The sequence below is a fragment of the Gopherus evgoodei genome, chromosome 4 (assembly GCF_007399415.2).
Source record: "Gopherus evgoodei ecotype Sinaloan lineage chromosome 4, rGopEvg1_v1.p, whole genome shotgun sequence".
Taxonomy (NCBI): Eukaryota; Metazoa; Chordata; order Testudines; family Testudinidae; genus Gopherus; species Gopherus evgoodei.
In genome coordinates this window covers 97,166,998-97,186,383 of record NC_044325.1, presented here as the reverse complement: position 1 = coordinate 97,186,383, position 19,386 = coordinate 97,166,998, and the positions used below count along the sequence as shown (strand labels likewise).

Below are 19,386 nucleotides of genomic sequence, written 5' to 3'. Positions count from 1 at the left end.
GATGTACACAGGGAGGTCCCCTGAATCCTCCTGAGAGATCTCAACGAAATTTTTATGGAAACACTCTGTAATCCTCTCCCGAAGGTTTCTAGGGATGGCTGCCTTATTTCTTCTTTCACAGTAGGCACTTTCCTATACCACTCAGCAGCAGGCACCATTGCAGTACACAGACTAGCAGCATACAGGCCCTGGTGGCTTTGGGACACCAGCAGCAGCAGTGCTTTCCAGTGCCTTTGTTACTTTCAGCAGGAAGATACCAGCTAAAACCACCACCGCCTGTGGAAAATAGTATCAGTGCTCAGTGCCACTATCCAGCCTTCAGACCCGTGGAAACAGAGGCAAAAATTGTATTGTTCCATGCAATTCCCACCTCATTTCCCTTCCACCTAAGCCCCTTTTGGAGGGGCTGGAGAGTGGTGCTGTGCACAAGTGCTCCAAGGCTGCAGTGTCAATAAGCACGTCTTGTTTAAAGCTTTAAGCAAGCAAGAGAGGGAGTTTTGAATCTTAATTTCACTTTCCATTGTGATTATACGTACAATGATGCCTGTGTGTATTTTATCTGTAGCTGCTGCTGTGGCCTTGACTAGTACCTCTCCCCCACCCTACCCCCGCACTCCCCACTTGCAGAACACCTGAGGAAAAAGATGAGAACTCAAGATGATGTGTTCAGCGAGATCTGGAAAGGCAGCACCGCAATAGACCACGAACAGAGGGCCTGGAGGGTAAATATTTCAGAGAGAATGGAGATGGAAAGAGTGGACAGATGAAAGGCCCAGGAGTTCCAGCAGGCAAAAGAGAGGGAGATGCACGAGGACATAATGGGGCTTCTCTAGCAGGAAACACAAATGCTGCAGACTCTTGTGGACTTACAGGTTCAACAAGCATGGACTTGTCTCCTTTTTCAGTCAATGGAGAACTCCATTCTAGCACCTCCCTATGCCCCCACAACATCCCATGTGGCATTAGGGGCTGCATCCCTTCCCCTACCAATCCACCTCAGCGGGGCAGTATGGACAACCACAGCTTCACATACACTGACCTGTGAGAGCCACAGTTGCTGAATGTGCAGCCAAAATGGACTGAAATGGACAGGAATGTTCTTTCCCCTTGTTTAGTCCTGTTCCAGTAACTATTTCAGAAGTTCTTATTGTATTTGGTTTTTTAATTTCACATAGTTTCTATGCACTGGTTTTGGAATGCAATAAAAATCTATTTTTTGGGGAACATAGTTTATCTTTATTATTTCACAACATGTGATACAGAATGCCTAGCACTTCTGAAAGCACACACAACTTGTTATTGTACAGTGCAACAGAACTCATGGGATCAGTGACAAACTGTAATAATTATGAAGGTACAGCAAGCACCACATAACTGATAAGTGTATTAACAAACAGTGTTATATTCATACATGTACAGCAAGCATCATACAATTCCTAACAGCCCCTACAACTTAAGAGCAGGTTCAGTATAGTTCACTCAACTGGGTGACTGGTAAAGTGAACCTTTCAAGGCTTCCCTGAGCTGCATAGCTCTGTGATGAGCTTTTCTAATAGTCCTGGTGTCTAGCTATTCAAACTCAGCAGACAGCCACTCCACCTCCGCCCTGGTGGCAGGTTGTGTCCCTTTGCCTCACAGATATTATGCAGTACACAACAAGCAGCCACAACAATTGGAATATTTTTTCACTGAGATCCAATCTCATGAGTAAACAATGCCATCATGCCTTTGGTCTGACAAAAACACATTCAGCTGTCATTCTGCACCTCCTGAGCTGGTGGGTGAATCTTTCTTTGGTGCCGTGGGATCACTGGTATTTCAAAACTTCACCAATTGTAGTCTGCCAGTTGGTAAAGAATATCCCTGCTTGTAGCGATATGCTAACTGTGGCAGTTTTATGCCAATATAACTTGCATTAAGCAAAGTCTGTTGTACAGATACAGCCTTAATGGCATCTACAGAATAAACCCACAGGTTCATAGAAAAGGTATCAACTTTCCCACTCTTGCTACAAGGAGGACGACGGCTACCTGCTCTGAATGCAAGGATTTGCAGTGTAGAAGAGCTAGGTCATTGTGAGAAATTAGTTAATTTCCACAGCACACCATAAACAGTGATGTCTTGTGGGGAGCCAGGAACCAAATCTAGCAGAACCTGTCAAGAAAATACTCTCCAGAAAGAGGACTGGAGCTGAAGGCAGAACATGGTGAGGTTCTCTCTTCCTTTCTGGAGTCTGGCTGATGTGAGCCATCCCTTTACCTTGGGTTAAAGAAGCTCTGCAGTATTTGTGTTTGGCCCTGAAAGGAACAGGATACTTTTTACATCTACCTGATTAGGAATTGCCACCTAGTCCAATACCCTGCCAGTGACCATGGCCACAAGCAGATGTTTCAGAGTATGATGGGGAAGAAACCCTGCATTAGGTGGTTATGAGATAATCTGCCTCCAGGGAAAGATTGGCGTATGCCCTGACAATGAGGGTTTATAGCCCTCGTATATCTTATATCCCTTTTAGTATTTATTCTGATTATCTATATAGGAATGTAGAAATTGCCAGACTGAATCAGACCTAAAGGTAGGGTTGCCAACCTTCTACTTGCACAAAACTGAACACCCTTGCCCTAACCCCTGCCCCGCCTTGCCTCCAAGGCCCCACCCCTGTTTACTCCATCCCCTCCTCCTCCTGCCCTCCCTCACTTGCTCATTTTCACGAGGCTGGCTCAGGGGGTTGAGGAGTGGGAGGGGGTCAGGGCTCCAGCTGGGGGTGCAGGCTCTGGGGTGGGCCCAGAGGTGCAGGAGGGGACTCCAGGCTGGGGGGATGAAGCTGAGGGGTTTGGAGTATGGAAGGGAGCTCTGGGCTGAGGGAGGGGGTTGGGATGTGGGAGAGGGTATGGACTCTGAGCTGGGGGCCAGAAATGAGGGGTTCAGGATAAGGCAGGGGACTCTGGACTGGGGCAGAGGGTTGGGGTGCAGGGAGGGTGAGAGCTCCAGCTGGGGATGAGAGGTTTGGGGTGCAGGAGGATGCTCTGGGCTGGGAATGAGGGGTTTGGAGGGCAGGAGGGGATCAGGGCTGGGGCAAGGGGTTGGGATGTAGGAGGGAGGGCTCTGGGGTGGGACTGAGGATGAGGGATTTGGGGTTCAGGGCCGAGGGATTCAGAGAGCAGGAGGGGTTCAGGCCTGGGGCAGGAGCTGCGACCTCCGGGGTAGGGCTGGGGATGAGGAGTTTAGGGTGCAGGAGCGTGCTCCGGGCTGGGATCAAGGGGTTCGGAGGGCAGAAAGAGGGTCAGGGCTGGAGCAGGGGGTTAGGTGGCAGGAGGGGGTTGGGGTGTAGGCTCCGGGAGGCGTTTACCTCAAGCAGCTCCCAGAAGCAGCAGCATGTCCCCTCTCTGGCTCCTACATGGAGGTATGGCCAGGAGGCTCTGCACACTGCCCCATCTGCAGGCACTGCCCCCGTAGCTCCCATTGGCACGGTTCCCAGCCAATGGAAGTTGCAAAGCCAGCACTTGGGGCAGGGGCAGCGTGCGGAACCCCCTGGCTGCCCCTACGGATAGGAGCCAGAGTGGGAATATGCCACTGCTTCCAGGAGCCGCACAGAGCTACAGCAAGCAGGGAGTCTGCCTTAGCCCACCTGCGCCACCAACCGGACTTTTAAAAGCACAGTCAGCATTTTGGTCAAAAACAGGACACCTAGCAACTCTACCTGAGGGCTGTCTAGCCCAGTGGTTCTCAAACAGGAGTCTGGGGCCCCCTGGGGGGCCAGGAGCAAGTTTCAGGGGGTCCACCAAGCATGGCTGGCATTAGATTCCCTATGGCCCAGGGCATATAGCCCCAGTCCCGCTATTCAGGACTTCAGCCTGGGGCCCTGAGCCCTGCCACCTGAGGCTGAAGCCGAAGCCTGAGCAACTTAGCTTCATGTTGCCCCCTGTGGTGTGGGGCCCCGGGCAATTGCCCTTCTTGCTACCCTCTAACACCAGCCCTTGCTTTTATATGCAGAAAACAGTTATTGTGGCACAGCTGGGCTGTGGAAAGAAAAAGGTTGAGAACCCCTGGTCTAGCCCACTTTCCTGTCTCTGACAACAACCAGTACCAGAAACTGCAGAGGAAGGTGTAAAAACTCCGCAGTAGCCAGATCTAAATCCTCCCACCCCCTCCAATAAATCTCATCCTGATCTGTAATAGCTAGAGACTGGTTTAAGCCCTGAAGCATGGGATTTAATATTCCAAAAATTTTATCATTAATTATGGGAACACTGGATATGCTTGTTCTTCAGATAAATGTCGAATACTTTTCTCAATCTTGTTATATACATTGTTGGACAGAGTTTTTGAAGAAGGCTTCCCAAAATGATGAGAGAATGGAACAGAGCTTTTCTTTTTTTAAAGTAGGTGGCAGGTTGGCAGAATAATATCAGAATAATTATTTAATTATTTATTCAAGCACCTAGGGCTTTGTATAGGCACATTTTTTATTTTTCAAATAAAAATAAATTAGGGCAATTATTATCATTAATATTGCAGCAGCCCCCAAATGCCCCAATGAGAATCATTGTACAGATATGGAGGTAAGCACTGTACAAATATGTACAAGGATGCAATCCCTGCCCCCAAATAACTTGCCTTCTGTTTTCCAATATAGCATCCCATACTATGTATACTCTCCACTGAGTAATGCCAAATCTTTTTTTCCAACTGGTGTGTCAGAGATAACCCTATACCATACTCTTTATAAAACCCCACGTCTACCTGGTTCCCACTCTCTGTGCTGAAGAGGAAGGCTGATTCAAAATTTTAAACTATTTTCTCCAAGTAAATTTTTGTTTCTCAAACAGCAATGAGTTTAGTTCTAGTAAGTAGTTAATGGGTTCATGAATAATATTTGTACTGAGGTACTTATGCAGTGTGGCGATTCAATGATGCAGCCATTACAGCCAGAATAAGAGTTTCTGGGTCATTCAGATTTAGTTACATTTACATTTTTTTGGACATTTGAACCCTGAATAGATTCCCTGTGTGTAATGGTATTATTAGCGGAGCTGGCTCCAGCTTTGAAAACACTGAGTTATGCAAACATGTATATTGATTGTCTCTCATTGGTATTTTTAAAGTCTACTAGTTATGTTAATGTCATTATACACTTCAGATATCATTGGGAAAAAGATGGTTTGATTTTCAGAGGTGCTGGGCATCTACAACTCCAGCTGAAACCTTCTGTGGACTCTCAACAGCTCTGAAATCAGCCTTTAAACATTTATCGCAAGCAGAAAAACCTTTCATCCAAAATGTTTTTGATACTGGGTCAAAGAAATACATTTAAACCTACAGTACCACAGACGCATAATCAGACTGCAGTATGCTAAATTAAATTTAATGTAAACAGTCCATGAATGAAAAGGAGAGTTTTGAGGGTTCCCTCATATTGCCTCTGGAATCTCCAGTTTAAAGACCACAGTTCTTAGAACATCCTGCAATCATGGAAAGTGATAAAGCTGTGCATCATTCCATTTTCTAACTAGCCATGACTCTTATAAAAATGTAGTCCTTTACTAGCAATACATCCATCTGCCCCAGCAGTTCATCAGATTAAAAGAAAAGACCAGTTAAGTCTATAATGGTATCTTTTAAATCAGCTTCTCAGCACTTCAGTGACACACAAAATAACAATCTAGCTCCTTTTGTTCTTTTCAAAACAAAGAACCACTATTTGATAATTGACTGTTCAAGGGTAAACTTCAGTTTTTCCAGCTGTTTTCTTACCATTTTTGCTTTAGCAGCCTCTATATTTATTTTAGCAGACTCTGTTCAAAAAAGTACTTTAAAGAAACTGTGAGAAAAGTAATATATCTTATTTTTTCCATTACTTTTCTAGAAACATCAACATTTTTCTTTTTAATTTCATATATATAAAAATATAAACTAATTTTTAATGAGCCTCTGACTCACTGCCTTTTAAAAATTTGTTCTACACCATTCACAATTTGCACTTCACTACAAAACAACTTCCCTGTGTTACTCTTCGCAAGTGATCACCAAAGGGTTTCATTTTATGAATACAGATCCTTTGAAGCCATTTAAACTAGCTAGCTAAAGATTCTTCATTTATTTGCGTCCAAACAATTATTGTAATGAAAGTATAGGTTCTCTAGAAGGTGGAATAACACAGAATAATCCTGCTAGATTTTGCTAACTGACCTTCAGATGGATTTTTTTTGTTTTAGAAATTTTACATTTCATTGTATAGGTACATGGTTTCCAGTTGTGTTGCCTGTAAATAAAGTGGCAGGCAATCTTACATTCAACATGGATGACTGTCAGTCATCCTGAAAGAAAATGCACGTGTGAGAGTAAGGCAGTGAAGATTTTCAGCAGCAAGTCTAATCAATGCATCATAACCCACTCTCCAAACTACAAATATCAGCACACATGAACAGACCAGACACTGGATCGCCACTGAAAATGTATACCATGACAACAAATACACTTTTCCCACCATATTCACAGAAACAGAAATAGGATACATGGGTTAAAAAGTAGTGGAGAAATGCAGCACCTCTGTAAAAACATTCACTGAATAGGGTTGCCAGCCATCATTTTCAACCAGAATGCCCGGCTGAAAAGGGACCCTGGCAGCTCTGGTCAGCGTTGCTCTCTTGGCTGCTAAAAGTCTAGTCGGCCAATGAGAGCTGCAGGGGCAGCATCTGCAGGTACAGACAGCATGCAGAGCTCCCTGAACCCTCCATCTAGGAGCCGGAGAGGGGACATGCCTCCACTTCCAGGAGCCGTGCAGACCCAGGGCAGGCAGGGAGCCGGCCTTAGCCCTGCTGTGCCGTGGACTGGGAACCGCCTGAGGTAAGCGCCACCCGGCTAGAGCACGCATCGCAAACTCCTTCCTGCATCCCAAACCCCTGCCCCAGGTGAGAACCACCTCCCATACCCAAAAGCTCTCCCGGACACCGCACCCTGAACCCCCTCCTGCATCCCAACCCCCTGTCCCAGCCCTGAGCCCCCTCCTCCACCCCACAACCCTCATCCCTGGCCCCACCCCAGAGCCCACACCCCCATACAGAGCCCTCACCACCTCCCTGCACCCCCAGCCCAGTGAAAGTGAGTGAGGGTGGGCAAGCAATTGGGGGGGATGGAATGAGCAGGGGGCAGTGCAAGGGTTTTCGGTTTTGTGTGATTAGAATGTTGGCAACCCTATCACTGAAACATTAGCAGATACAGATGCTCATTCTACTACATAGAATGTATAAACGAGTGAGTTAGAGAGACCAGATAGGTGAGGTAATATCTTTTACTGGACCACATTCTGTTGGTAAGAGAGAGAACCTTTAGAGCGTACACAGAGCTCTTCTTCAGGTGACCTAAACTTCAAGTTTCTCAGATCTGAAGAGCAGCTCTGTGTAAGATCAAAAGCTTGTCTCTCTCACCAACAGAAAGTGGTCCACTAAAAGATATTACCTCATGCATCCAGTCTCTCTGATACCCTGGGACCAACACGGCTACATTGACACTGCATAAACAGGAGAGTGGTGAGTAGGAGTAGGGAAGTGATTTTTACATTTGTATATGGCACTGATGAGACCAATATTGGAACATGCATACAGTTTTGGTGTCCATATTTTACAAAGGATGTTGAAAACTGGAGAAGGGGCAAAAAAGAACCATACAAATGATTTGTTGGCTGAAGAAAATATTTTACAGTGTGAGACTTAGAGATCTCAATCTGTTTAGTTTATCAAAAAGAAGATTGAGAGATGATTAGATTACAGTATATAAGTATCTTGTAGCATTGGGCCCAAAACTGGACACAGTATTACAGATGAGGCATCATCAGTGTTGAACAGAGGGGAATGATCACATCCCTCAATCTGATGGCAATGCTCCAACTTATACAGCCCAATATGCCATCAGCTTTCTTGGCAACAAGGGCACACTGTCGACTCATATCCAGCTTCTCATCCACTGTAACCCCAGGTCCTTTTCTGCATAACTGCTGCCTAGCCACTCGGTCCCTAGTCTGTAGCAGTGCATGGGATTCTTCCACTCTAAGCGCAGGACTCTCTACTTGTCCTTGTTGAACCTCATCAGATTTCTTTTGGCCCAATCCCCTAATTTGTCTAGGTCCCTCTGTATCCTATCCCTACCCTCCAGTGTATCTAAACTCCTCCCAGTTTAGTGTCATCTGCAAATTTGCTGAGGGTGTGGTCCCATGCTGTCCTCCAGATCATTAATGAAGATATTGAACAAAACCAGCCCCAGGACCGACCCTTGGGGCACTCCGCTTGATACCAGCTGCCAACTAGACATGTATCCATTGATCACTACCTCTTGATCCCAATGATCTAGCCAGCTTTCTATCCACTTTATAGTCTATTCATCCAGCCAATACTACTTTAACTTGCTGGCAAGAATATTGTGGGAGACCATATCAAAAGCTTTGCTAAAGTCAAGGGATTACAGTGGACGAGAAGCTGGATATGAGTCAACAGTGCACCCTTGTTGCCAAGAAGGCTAACAGGAATTTGGGCTGTATAAGTAGGGGCATTGCCAGTAGATTGAGGGATGTGATCATTCCTCTCTATTTGACATTGGTGAGGCATCATCTGGAGTACTGTGTCCAGTTTTGGGCCTCACACTACAAGAAGGATGTGGAAAAATTGGAAAGCGTCCAGCAGAGGGCAACAAAAATGATTAGGGGGCTGGAGTGTATGACTTATAAGGAGAGGCTAAGGGACCTGGGATTGTTTAGCCTGCAGAAGAGAAGAATGAGGGGGAATTTGATAGCTGCTTTCAACTACCTGAAAGGAGGTTCCAAAGAGGATGGATCTAGACTGTTCTCAGTGGTAGCAGATGGTCTCAAGTTGCAGTGGGGAAGGTTTAGCTTGGATATTAGGAAAAACTTTTTCACTAGGAAGGTGGTGAAGCATCAGAATGGGTTACCTAGGGAGGTGGTGGAATCTCCTTCCTTGGAGGTTTTTAAGGTCAGGCTTGATAAAGCCCTGGCTGGGATGAGTTAGTTGGGGATTGGTCCTACTTTGAGCAGGGGGTTGGACTAGATGACCTCCTGAGATCCCTTCCAACCATGAGATTCTATGATTCTATACCTTCATGAGGAGAAAATAACAGGTACTAAAGAGCTCTTTAATCTAGTGGTAAAAGGCATAACAAAAACCAGTGGCTGGAAGCTGAAGCTAAATAAATTCAAATTAGAAATCGGACACAACTTTTTACCAGTGAGGGTGATTAACTGCTGAAATAAACTACCAAGGGAGATGGGGGATTCTGTATCTCTTTATGCTTTCAGATCAAGGCTGGATGCCTTTCTGGAGGATATGCTTTAACCAAACTCAAGTTATTGGGCTTAACACAGGGGTAATTGAGTAAAATGTAATGGTTGGTGATAGACAGGAGGTCAAACTAGATGATTTAATGATCTCTTCTGGCTTTAAACTCTACAAATGTCTGAATATTTACTAACACAGAATAATAGATGTTCCCATAATTATACTTACGGGTACATTTAAGCTAAATAAAACCATATATGGAAAAAAAAATAACTGATATTCTAAACTTCTCTTCCTCCTTCTTGCACTTTGGTAGACTAGACTTATGTGAAGCTGTTTTGCATTCTGCTTACCTCTGCTGTACATATTCATTTAGGGCCTTCACCAAAGTCTATTGAAATCAATAGGCGTTTTCCCTTAGAAAATAACACTGGTATATTGAAGATGGGTGAAGAAATAATGGACAAGATATACTGGCTTAGTTTGCAGTAACTAAGAGTTGAGGGGATTTTTTAGCCTAGCTCCAAGTCTTCTTTCATTTGTCTCCACCACCCTCTGGCTCCCACAATCCCAGAGGGAATTTCACTGGTTTGACAATAAGGAATATAAAAATTACGTTTGTTCCATTTTTCTATATACTCTATTATATCTCATTTCTAGCACAAAGCCCAAAGAACACACCATAAGCAGACTTTCATCTTTAGTTTCTGAAATAGCTCCCCAGTTTAGGAGAAGATAGTGAAACTGACGCTCATTGGGCTCGTGTTAATGGATCTTTTAAAAGCACAATCTGTGTTCGTGGATATACTTCAGATACCTACCAGCATGTTACTTACATCTTAAAAGCATTCAGTTCTTCAACAGTAAAAGGATAATACTCCCACCTCGTAAGGGTGTTGTGAGGATACAATCCATTATTGATTGTAAGATGCTCAAATACTACAGTGATGAGGGCTCTATGAGTAGGTACGGCTGGCTCAGATACCGACTGCTGGAACACGGGTGTAGATGAAGTAGTGTTTCAACATTCAGAATCAGCAGTACTCTCTTCTAAGGGGAGATGAGAAGTGATGGCCTCAACTCATGGTAGCAGCACCAACTGCTCCCCTCAGGTGCATGCATACACAGCAGTCTTTGAGCTTTAAGAAGGAGAAAGGTCTATCTGCTAAATTGTCTTTTTACTCAAGCAGGTGATATTACTTTGGTACAATCCTACTATTTCTGTCTTAGCCACCTCTATTTAACACAGACTGTTTGGTTAAGTGGAAATTAGTTTGGAGTTCTTTTGTACTTCTTCCTTCTCTGAGAAAAGGCCTGCAAAAACTTCTACTCAAGTATGAAAATATTATTTACTCAACTTTTTAAAAAACTATTTATGGAAGAACCAGTTGTCTTGTCCTTGGAAAGCACCCCTTAATAATTCCAGAGACATTCTGTAAGACCCATTGTTCCAAGAACACAACCTCTTAAAGCACAGGAACCAAGAACACTAACCACTTCTTTAGATTACAGAAATTGCTCTTACTATCTCCCATATATCTGTTGCCTTAATGAATATCTGAATATGGAATTTTTCCTCTGAGTTTTATTAGCTGAGGAGACCTAGATGTATGTCCATCCACAAACTGTTAGAGATGCACCTTCCTCTTGCCGGAGAGCAAGTGTCAATGAGAGCAATGTGAAGTATTACCAGTGTGCGGTCAAACTGAGCCAGGTGCTTATGACTGCATGCAAAATGTGGATCTGTCCCACCATTGCAGTGTTTCCTCCCTGAGTCAGTCTAAAACAACAGTTCTCAGAAGATTGCAGTGTCCCCACTCATTTCAGTGATATGTTGACTCTGAAGCCTAACATAGAATTATAGAGTTTTAGGCCAGACAATAAGGTAAATGTCAGCACTGTTAACTGTTTCAGTCCTCATCATTTCAGCAGAAACATCCAGCTACTGAGGGAATAGAATGAGTAGGCAGCATTCTCTGCCACCATCAGTCTGACTCCAAGCATAAGTTGATGGGGACTTTCAAAATGCAGCACTGTGGAAAATTAAGAGAATTTATGATACTAAGTCAAGCACAATACTGGAGGTCCCAAAAAAGCAATACCCCAAAGTCAGTTAGATGTAGGGGCATTAATAATGTAAACATGGACATACTTTAAACATGTAACCCTAGTTTACAATATAATTCACTTGTCCTTCCCTACATAGGATGTGGTATCATACAACCTATTTAGATATTAATTTAATTAAGATATCTGAAATCCTCCATCCCCACACAAACACCAAGAGTAATCTAGCTTTGCACCAATTAATGTGTTCCTTTCGGACTCTCAATCTACAAGGACCAGGTTTATGTAATATGTATTCATCAATCGTGCCCTCTAACGCACCCACATAAAGAAGCACAATTCCCAGAGATGTATAGACCCCCACTCCCCACATGCTTTCCATAGCCTACTTCCTCCATCCCATGCAGCAGAACCACAGTGGTTCTACTGTGTTTTGGCTAAAATGAGGCAAGATTTGAGACTTTGCAAATAACATTTCATTGGTTAATTTCCAACTCTGCTATTCATTTTCCTAGGGCAAGCATTTACATACATTTTGTTCTATTTGAATTATCAAAACCAGTAAACATCATCTATCAGGAAAAGAAATTAGTAGTTTAATGCTCACGAAAAACGCTGGATTGATACGTCTACAGAATTAAGAGAAAAAGGATAGTATGGCCAGTGACACTGCAAACTTTCCACAGTACCTCAGTAATGTGTGTCAGCTCTGCACTGGAGGAACTACCTTAGCATTTAGAAAGTAGCTCATTCACCATGCACGTGAAATCCTTGGCATGCTCACTGAGGTTAGCAGCAAAGGCGCCATTTCTGATGGCAGTTTTTGTGATGTGAACACCTATCTATCAGAACTTTGACTGAAATATACTTACAGATATGCCAATTTGGGCAGTGATCTCATTTGTTCTCAGAAGTTACTCAGTACTCAGACAGGAGACATACACAGAAAACCTCAGATCTATGGAGAATAGTGCTGGCAATTCACCAGGTGACACTGTGCTCTCTGAGTCATTGAACCAAAGCTCCAGGTAATATTAAGGGGCACCGGGCCATTATTATTTATGCAATTATTATTACTTACAGTAGGGACCCATTGGGCTAATGCTCTGTAAACACATGGGAAGATATGGCCTTTCCCATGACAAGCTCACCATCTAAACTGAACAGACTAACTATCAGCAAAATGAAAAAGGCAACTCTTCTTAATTACCATTTTTTTCCATGTCCCCTGTGCTCACCAGCTGCAACCCCTCAATCCAAATGCTTCAGCCAATATGCTCCACCACTGCAGACCAGTGGGCCCTTCTTCCAGCCTGGATAGCTCCAGCTGTTCTTCCTTGCCACCTCACACTGCAGAGTAGGTGGGAAAGCCCCTTCCCTCCAGTGAGTACCCTGGGTTGGAAGCAGGCCCGTGGTCTCTCCTGTCCCTCTGCAGTCCCTGCAAACAGCTCCAGATGTTCTCCCACCTGGACAGAGCTTACCTACACACAACAGAGTTTTGGATCTGTTGCTTTCTCTAAGGCTTTGTTCAACACCGGGGCCCTGTTGTGTTTGGCTCAGTACAAGCACAGAGGTAGAAAGACTGATCCTGTAAGGCAGTGTTTTCCAAACTTGGGATGCCACTTGTACAGAGAAAGCTCCTGGCAGGATGGGATGGTTTGTTTACCTGCCCCGGCTGCGGGTCCGGCCGATCACGGCTCCCACTGGCCACGGTTTGCTGCTCCAGGCCAATGGGAGCTGCTGGAAGCAGCGCGGGCTGAGGGACGTACCGACTGCCGCTTCCAGCAGCTCCCATTGGCCTGGAGCGGCGAAACGCAGCCAGTGGGAGCCACAATCAGCCAAACCTGCAGACGCAGCAGGTAAACAAACTGGCCAGGCCCACCAGGGGCTTTCCCTACACAAGCGGCATCCCAAGTTTGGGAAACACTGCTGTAAGGAGTTCCTTGCAGGGGAATTAATTCATGTTACATTTTCTACCAAGGTCAGCGGATACACACATTTCTGGTAGCTATAATCCCATATCACCAACCCTCAGGACACAACCACTATTTAAAAACCAACTCTACTTTCACAAAACTAAAGTTCTTCTTTATGAATTGCTCAGGACCTCAGAGCAACCATAGACCACATTTTCTTTCCCCTCCATGAACAAAACACACCTCTTTGCCTTCATACACAAAAGGCCATACACAAACCATACACTAAAACAACAACAAAAAAACACATGCAAATTTCCCACCCTGTGGAGAAGCCTGGAGAAGGAATAACACATGACAAATAATAGTTACATTGCTTACTGCACCGTTGGAAGTCACTCAGATAACAGTGATGGGCCTAGTATAAGAACTGGTACAACCACTGAAGTCAATGGAGCTGAGCCAATTTACACCAACAGATAATTTGGCTGCACATATTTACATTAGATTCAATCTGTTATTCAAGTGCAAAGCTACATATGTATTAGCATTTGATTGGTTGAATTTTATAAACTAACAAGAAGAAAAATGTTTCAAGAACCCTCATAAGAAAAAAAAAAGAGTATTCTGGAGTGAAATCCTGGCCCTGTTGAAGGCAGTGAGAGTTTTTCCATTGATTTCAGTGAGACCAAGATTTCACACCCTATATCTAAATGGAAGGCAGAAGCTTTTATGCTGATGAAAATTCAAATTAAACAAATTATTCAAATGACAATAAAATAAATTAATCATAAATCCATATAAATTTAAGGATGTTGTATTTGTAACTTCACTCAAAACGCTACTAATTACAATAGTTTAATTATGTTCCAACTGCTTCATTTCAAAATTACGTATCATCCCTAAAGTGCAGTTTCTTTTTTTATTAATGACCCCCAATCCTGTCCTATTTCCAATTTAGGTAATTATATTCTATGACCTATCTAAAATTCCCCTGTATTGGTCAGTATTTTTCACTTCCTGTATTATGCCGCTGTTAGGTAGCTTTGCTGTATGCTATTTGGCAAATTATCAGCTTTTTATTTCACTACTGGCAATGTGATTCATATATAGCTTTGCAAATGTTTTGGGATTCTTCTGAATTAAATATTATACATAAAGGCAAGCTCATTATTATTTCACAAAGGTGATCAAGGCGCAATCGTATTGTAAATACTTTTGTTGACTACTAACCAGACCAAATGATATAGGGACCTTAAGAAGAAAAATGCATATCCCATTGCCTTCCCCAAATTAAAAATTTAGTCATGAAAGATGGGCTGTATTAAAGTGGATATATTTCATTTTTTAATTTAGACAATGTGAGAGTTAATATGAAACGTAGACTGAGTTGTCAAGTACGATGCTTATAGATGAAAAGAAAAATGTCTAGTTCCCCCAATCCTGTGCCACAAAGATTAATTTATCTTATATGAATAAATCAAACTACAGTATTTATAAATTCAGGGCAAGTAATGAAGTATGAAGCACTGGTTCTTTTTAAATTCACAATTTGTAAATTAGAATCTGTTTTACATTATAGCCATACCCTACATCAATTGCACACAATTACTGTACATTCATTCTAAAAGCAAGTAGATACATGGGAGCTCATTATCAAAGAAATGGAATGACCTCTTAGTTAGCCAACTACAGTATTCATTTTACCATTTAAACATGAAACAGCAACAGAAATACAGTAAGCAATAAGAGATTTGTCAAAAATAGGGCAGTGTATACATTTGTGTTATTTTTTAAAGCCAGGGCACTAATTTAGCCTTATATTGGTACTAGTCTACTTCTACTATATTAGCATAGCCTTAGATTTACACTTCTTGGCGTCTGAAATGTTAGTATAATACATCTAATTACCACTCAATAAACATGCCCACTCTCTTTCCAAACAGTAACTATTCTTGCATTGAGGCCAACCAGTAAAATTATTACTATCAAAACTAAAGACAATATAGAATGGACTTCCAAAACAGTCAAGAAAATCAGAAAAATGTAACCTAGACATACTTAGAATTCTAAATTGCATTTGAGATTTGCTTTACACTCAGCTCTCATAAGAACCTGCCCCTCCCCGACCCCCCAAAAACGGCCCTCAAAGGAAACGATCCTGTAGTTTAACAAAAGCTTCTTGCAGTCTCTCTTTCCCTGCCAGGTACAAGAGCTAATAGTAGCAGATTGTCCCACAGGAAAAGAGGATGATATTAGTCTTGTGCTGACTAAAATGGACCAGAGAGCTCCTTATGTGTAGGATTTCTACAACAAAAGAAGAAAAGCAGATAGAATGCCTCTCTTCCATTATATTTAACCTCTGCTGGAAGGAGGAGGAAGTCTGGATTACATATTTTAGACTTCAGTTATCCGTTTATCTCACCCTTAGCAAAGTATTATAGACATATACCAAATATAACAGATCCCTTTCCATTGCAGTGAAGTGCGGCTAATACGCAGGTAGCTGTAACTTTTATTTAAATCAAACCCGAACCGCCCTGCAGACCCATCCTCGCAATGAATGGTACCGTCTTCCGAAGGCAGGTTTCTGACACAGCAGTAGCTTGTAACAAAAATATGGATATGCACCCTGCAGCCATCTCCGTGTAAGAAACCAGCCCCCCGGAAAGAGTGGTCCCTGCTCAGTGCACCGCTCCGGTCCGGAGAGGATTGAAAGATCAAGGCGTTTTCCTTACCCTGCTCAGCCTGGACACTCTGGAAAAGGGCTAGGATCACCCCAATCAGCATGACAGCCCTGGAGATGGCCCCTTGGCTGGTAGGTGGCTGGGAGCTCCGCCGATCAGGGCATCCTAGGGCTCTGCCAGCTGCCCAAGGCAGAGAGGCGGCAAACAGGTCCCCCAGGTGCCCGGGATGCTCACACCTCTGATCGGCCCGCTCCTCCCCGAGAGCCATTTGTGGGGCTCACACATCAATGCCGCTCCCTGCGTCCAGAAGCGCCCGGGAGTCCCACGGCTCACGGAGCTCCGCTGGCCATGGCCCCCCGGCCCCGGGGGAGGGTGCAGGAGAGGGGCCGCGCCGCCGCCTTACAGCCGGGACAGGGACTGCGAGGAGCGGCTGCGGCTGGGGGACCCCATGGCGCCCGCGCCTCTCCCCGGCCAGCGCTGGCTGCCCACGCTGGGTTCAGGGGGACGCGGCGCCGGTGCCCCTAGCTGGCTGTTCTGCTCCGGCTCCGGCTCCGGCTCGCGCTCTGGGGCTGAGCCGCGCGTGCAGCTGAGCCAGGCAAGGGCGCCGCAGCGACAAAGGAATCACGTAGCAACCAGCCACCGCCTCCTCTCTCCCTCCCTCCCTCCCGCCCAGCTCTTGAGCCGGAGCTGAGCAGCGGAGGCGGCGCTGCTGGGGCGAGGGGGACCCCTTCTGGGCTCCTCAGCCACGAGAACCCGGCCCCGGGGGTGTCTCGTGCCCGCCCGGCCCCTTGCCCAGCCTTGCTGTACAGCGCGGAGCACAGGGCTGCGGCCCTGGCAAAGATTAGTCGGACACAGCTCGCTCTGGCCCACCTGTGTTTTTCTCCTAACGCCCTGGAGCAGTTCCCTCAGAGCAGGTCCCCCTTTCTCTGTGCGACCTCGGAGCCCTTGCCCAATGAAAGGGGAGGGGGGGGCACAGCACCCTGTGGTGAATCAGCCAAGTGCCCCCCCCCCGCCCCAGCCTCTCCTCCACCCTGGTGGGACTATTGTGCTGGGACTATCCCCTCCCTCCTCGTTCGTTTTTTAGTATTGCCCTACAGCCAGCAGTACTACTTCAACTTTTCTCTTCAAGGAGTGACCATTTTCAATGAAAACAGCACAAAGAAATGGGTCAGAGATTACTAATCTATTTGCAACCGTATCCTGCCCTATAATTTAAGGGAGGATAAGGAAGAGGTTACAGCTGACTTTCTCAGCAAAGGTCTCAACCTGTTAAAGCCCAAATGTGAGAGTCTAACCTTTAATACAACAAAAAATATACAAGAACCTGAAAATGATGTGGGTGCAAGCACAGAGCCAGAAGAATGAATGAGGCAGCTACCCCAACTTCTTTTTATCCTATTGACATCCCACTCATTGCAGTTTCAGTATATAGGCCTGGTCTTTCTCATAACCTTTATTATTATGTGCAGGCACCAGGATGCAGCTTTCTTTTATTTTTTTAACATATGAATTCAGCTCTATTCATTCAAATGCCATTCCTTTGGCAGTGATATAAAGTTGGTAGGAATCTAAAGTTACTACAATTGGATGGGAGTTCATTGGCCGCTGTGGAACTAATTGATGGCTTCAATCTAATGGTCATCTAAATAAAACCACCAGCAATATCAATCTTTGAACAAGTAATGAAAAGGGATAGACACTGATCTGTAAACTCACCTTTTAAACTCCAAGTCACTGATGTCATTAAATGGAATAATGGTGTTCTACTGCTGTTCTGTAGACAGGGCTTCAGAAATGCTGGCTCTGATTGAAAGCAATGTGAGTTTTGCCATTCACATCAATAGGGCCAGGATTTCATTCAATCTTTCACCAGAACAAACTTCACATACAAGTACAAAATACCTGTGAGGGACTAGAAGAAGTCAGCCAGGGACTGTACTCACCTAAGGAGCCTTATACTTCAGACTGCAAAATCTGCTATGCTCTCCATCCAGGCCAGGAAGAACAGGGTGTGCTGAAAAGTCAGGACTCAAAACCTGAAGGTGAGAGAGCACCTCAAATCACTACGACAGACACCAACATAGCAAGAGGAAGAAGCATAAAAATGAGAAAAGTGTAAGGAAGCTCAGGTGTATGGAGGAAATTGGACAGGACTGGACACAGCAGGGAACAAACAGCAAAAAGCTGGAAGGGGAGGGGCTGGGAAACAGAATACAAAATAATGAGGGGAGAGTCTGGGAAGGGCAGGTACTAGACAGCAAGAGACAGAGCAAGTAACCAAATATTAAGGGGAGAGGGGGCTCACGCAGGGCCAGTACCAAACAGCATATGGAAAAGGTGGCCTTGGCGGGGCCGAGCAGGTAACAATGTGGCAAGAGGAAGGCCACCCTCCAGGGCAAGAGAGGCAAGTAACAATAAGGGGGAAGTCCTGGGTGAGGCAAGGGAAGCAGCTAACAACAAAGAGAGGGCAGCAGAGACAGGCAGCCAATTGGGGAGAAGACACATGGAAGTGAGGGAAGATAGTAAACAGTAAGGGGTGGGCAGAGGCCCACCAGCTCACTGCAAACTGGGAGGAAGGGAACAGGAGGGAAAGCCCAAGACTGAGTACATTCACCCATGTATGCTTGCAATAGCATCTCTGTTGCAAGAGTTCCAGGGTAGGCAGGTGGAGGCAAGCAGGCAGATGGTCTCAGGGGCAGGAGCTGTGGGCGAGTAGGTGGAATGGGCCTCATTCCATGGGGGGAGGGCTCCACATCACTCCCCATTTCCCCAGCAACAGTAACAGCAGTAGGGGTAGCTCAGCCAGTAGCAGCCACAGCAGAAATGGCCAGTCCTCTCCTTCAGGCTATGTGGAAGGGAATGCAATTTCCCGGGTGCCAGCCTGCTTCTTTGGCTGGTGTAGACTAGCTCTTATAGCCTTATAATTAAATCTGTCCCTGACACAGAGGGGAAGAAGCAGTGCTGTCAGCAGGTAGTGTGAGTGAATGGTAAGGAGGCTAGAGCTGTACTTCTCAACAGGAGTACGCAGAGGTCTTCCATGGGGTATGGCAACATATCTTTATTTACCTAGTTTTACAACAGGCTACATGAAAAGCACTAGCGAAGTCAGTACAAACTAAAATTTCATACAATGACATGTTTATACTGCTCTATACACTATATACTGAAATGTAAGTACAATATTTATATTCCAATTTATTGATTTTATATGATAAAAATGAGTAAGCAATTTTTCAGTAATAATGTGCTGTGAAATTTTTATATTTTTTGTCTGATGTTGTAAGCAAGTAGTTTTTAAGTGAGGTAAAACTTGAGGTACATAAGACAAAGCAGCTTCTTGAAAGGAGTACAATAGTTTGGAAAGGTTGTGAGCCACTGGGCTACAGGGGTCAAGAGGCCTCCCCTAAATACAGTGGTAGCTGTGGTGTGTGC

The 19,386-nt window shown here is 44.7% G+C and overlaps 1 protein-coding gene across 4 annotated transcripts in view; it reads right to left on the bottom strand.

Moving 5' to 3' along the window:
- KIAA1549L (KIAA1549 like) overlaps positions 1 to 16,408 on the bottom strand; it is a 233,171-nt gene extending 216,763 nt beyond the window's left edge. For 2 of the 4 annotated variants that reach the window (XM_030560295.1, XM_030560296.1), the window contains exon 1: positions 16,006 to 16,408. In XM_030560295.1, the coding sequence (XP_030416155.1) occupies positions 16,006 to 16,222 (217 nt within the window). In that variant the 5' untranslated portion in view covers positions 16,223 to 16,408. The remainder of the gene's footprint in view (positions 1 to 16,005) is intronic. The other 2 variants (XM_030560297.1, XM_030560300.1) reach the window with 1 other exon arrangement.
- Positions 16,409 to 19,386: the final 2,978 nt, after the last annotated feature.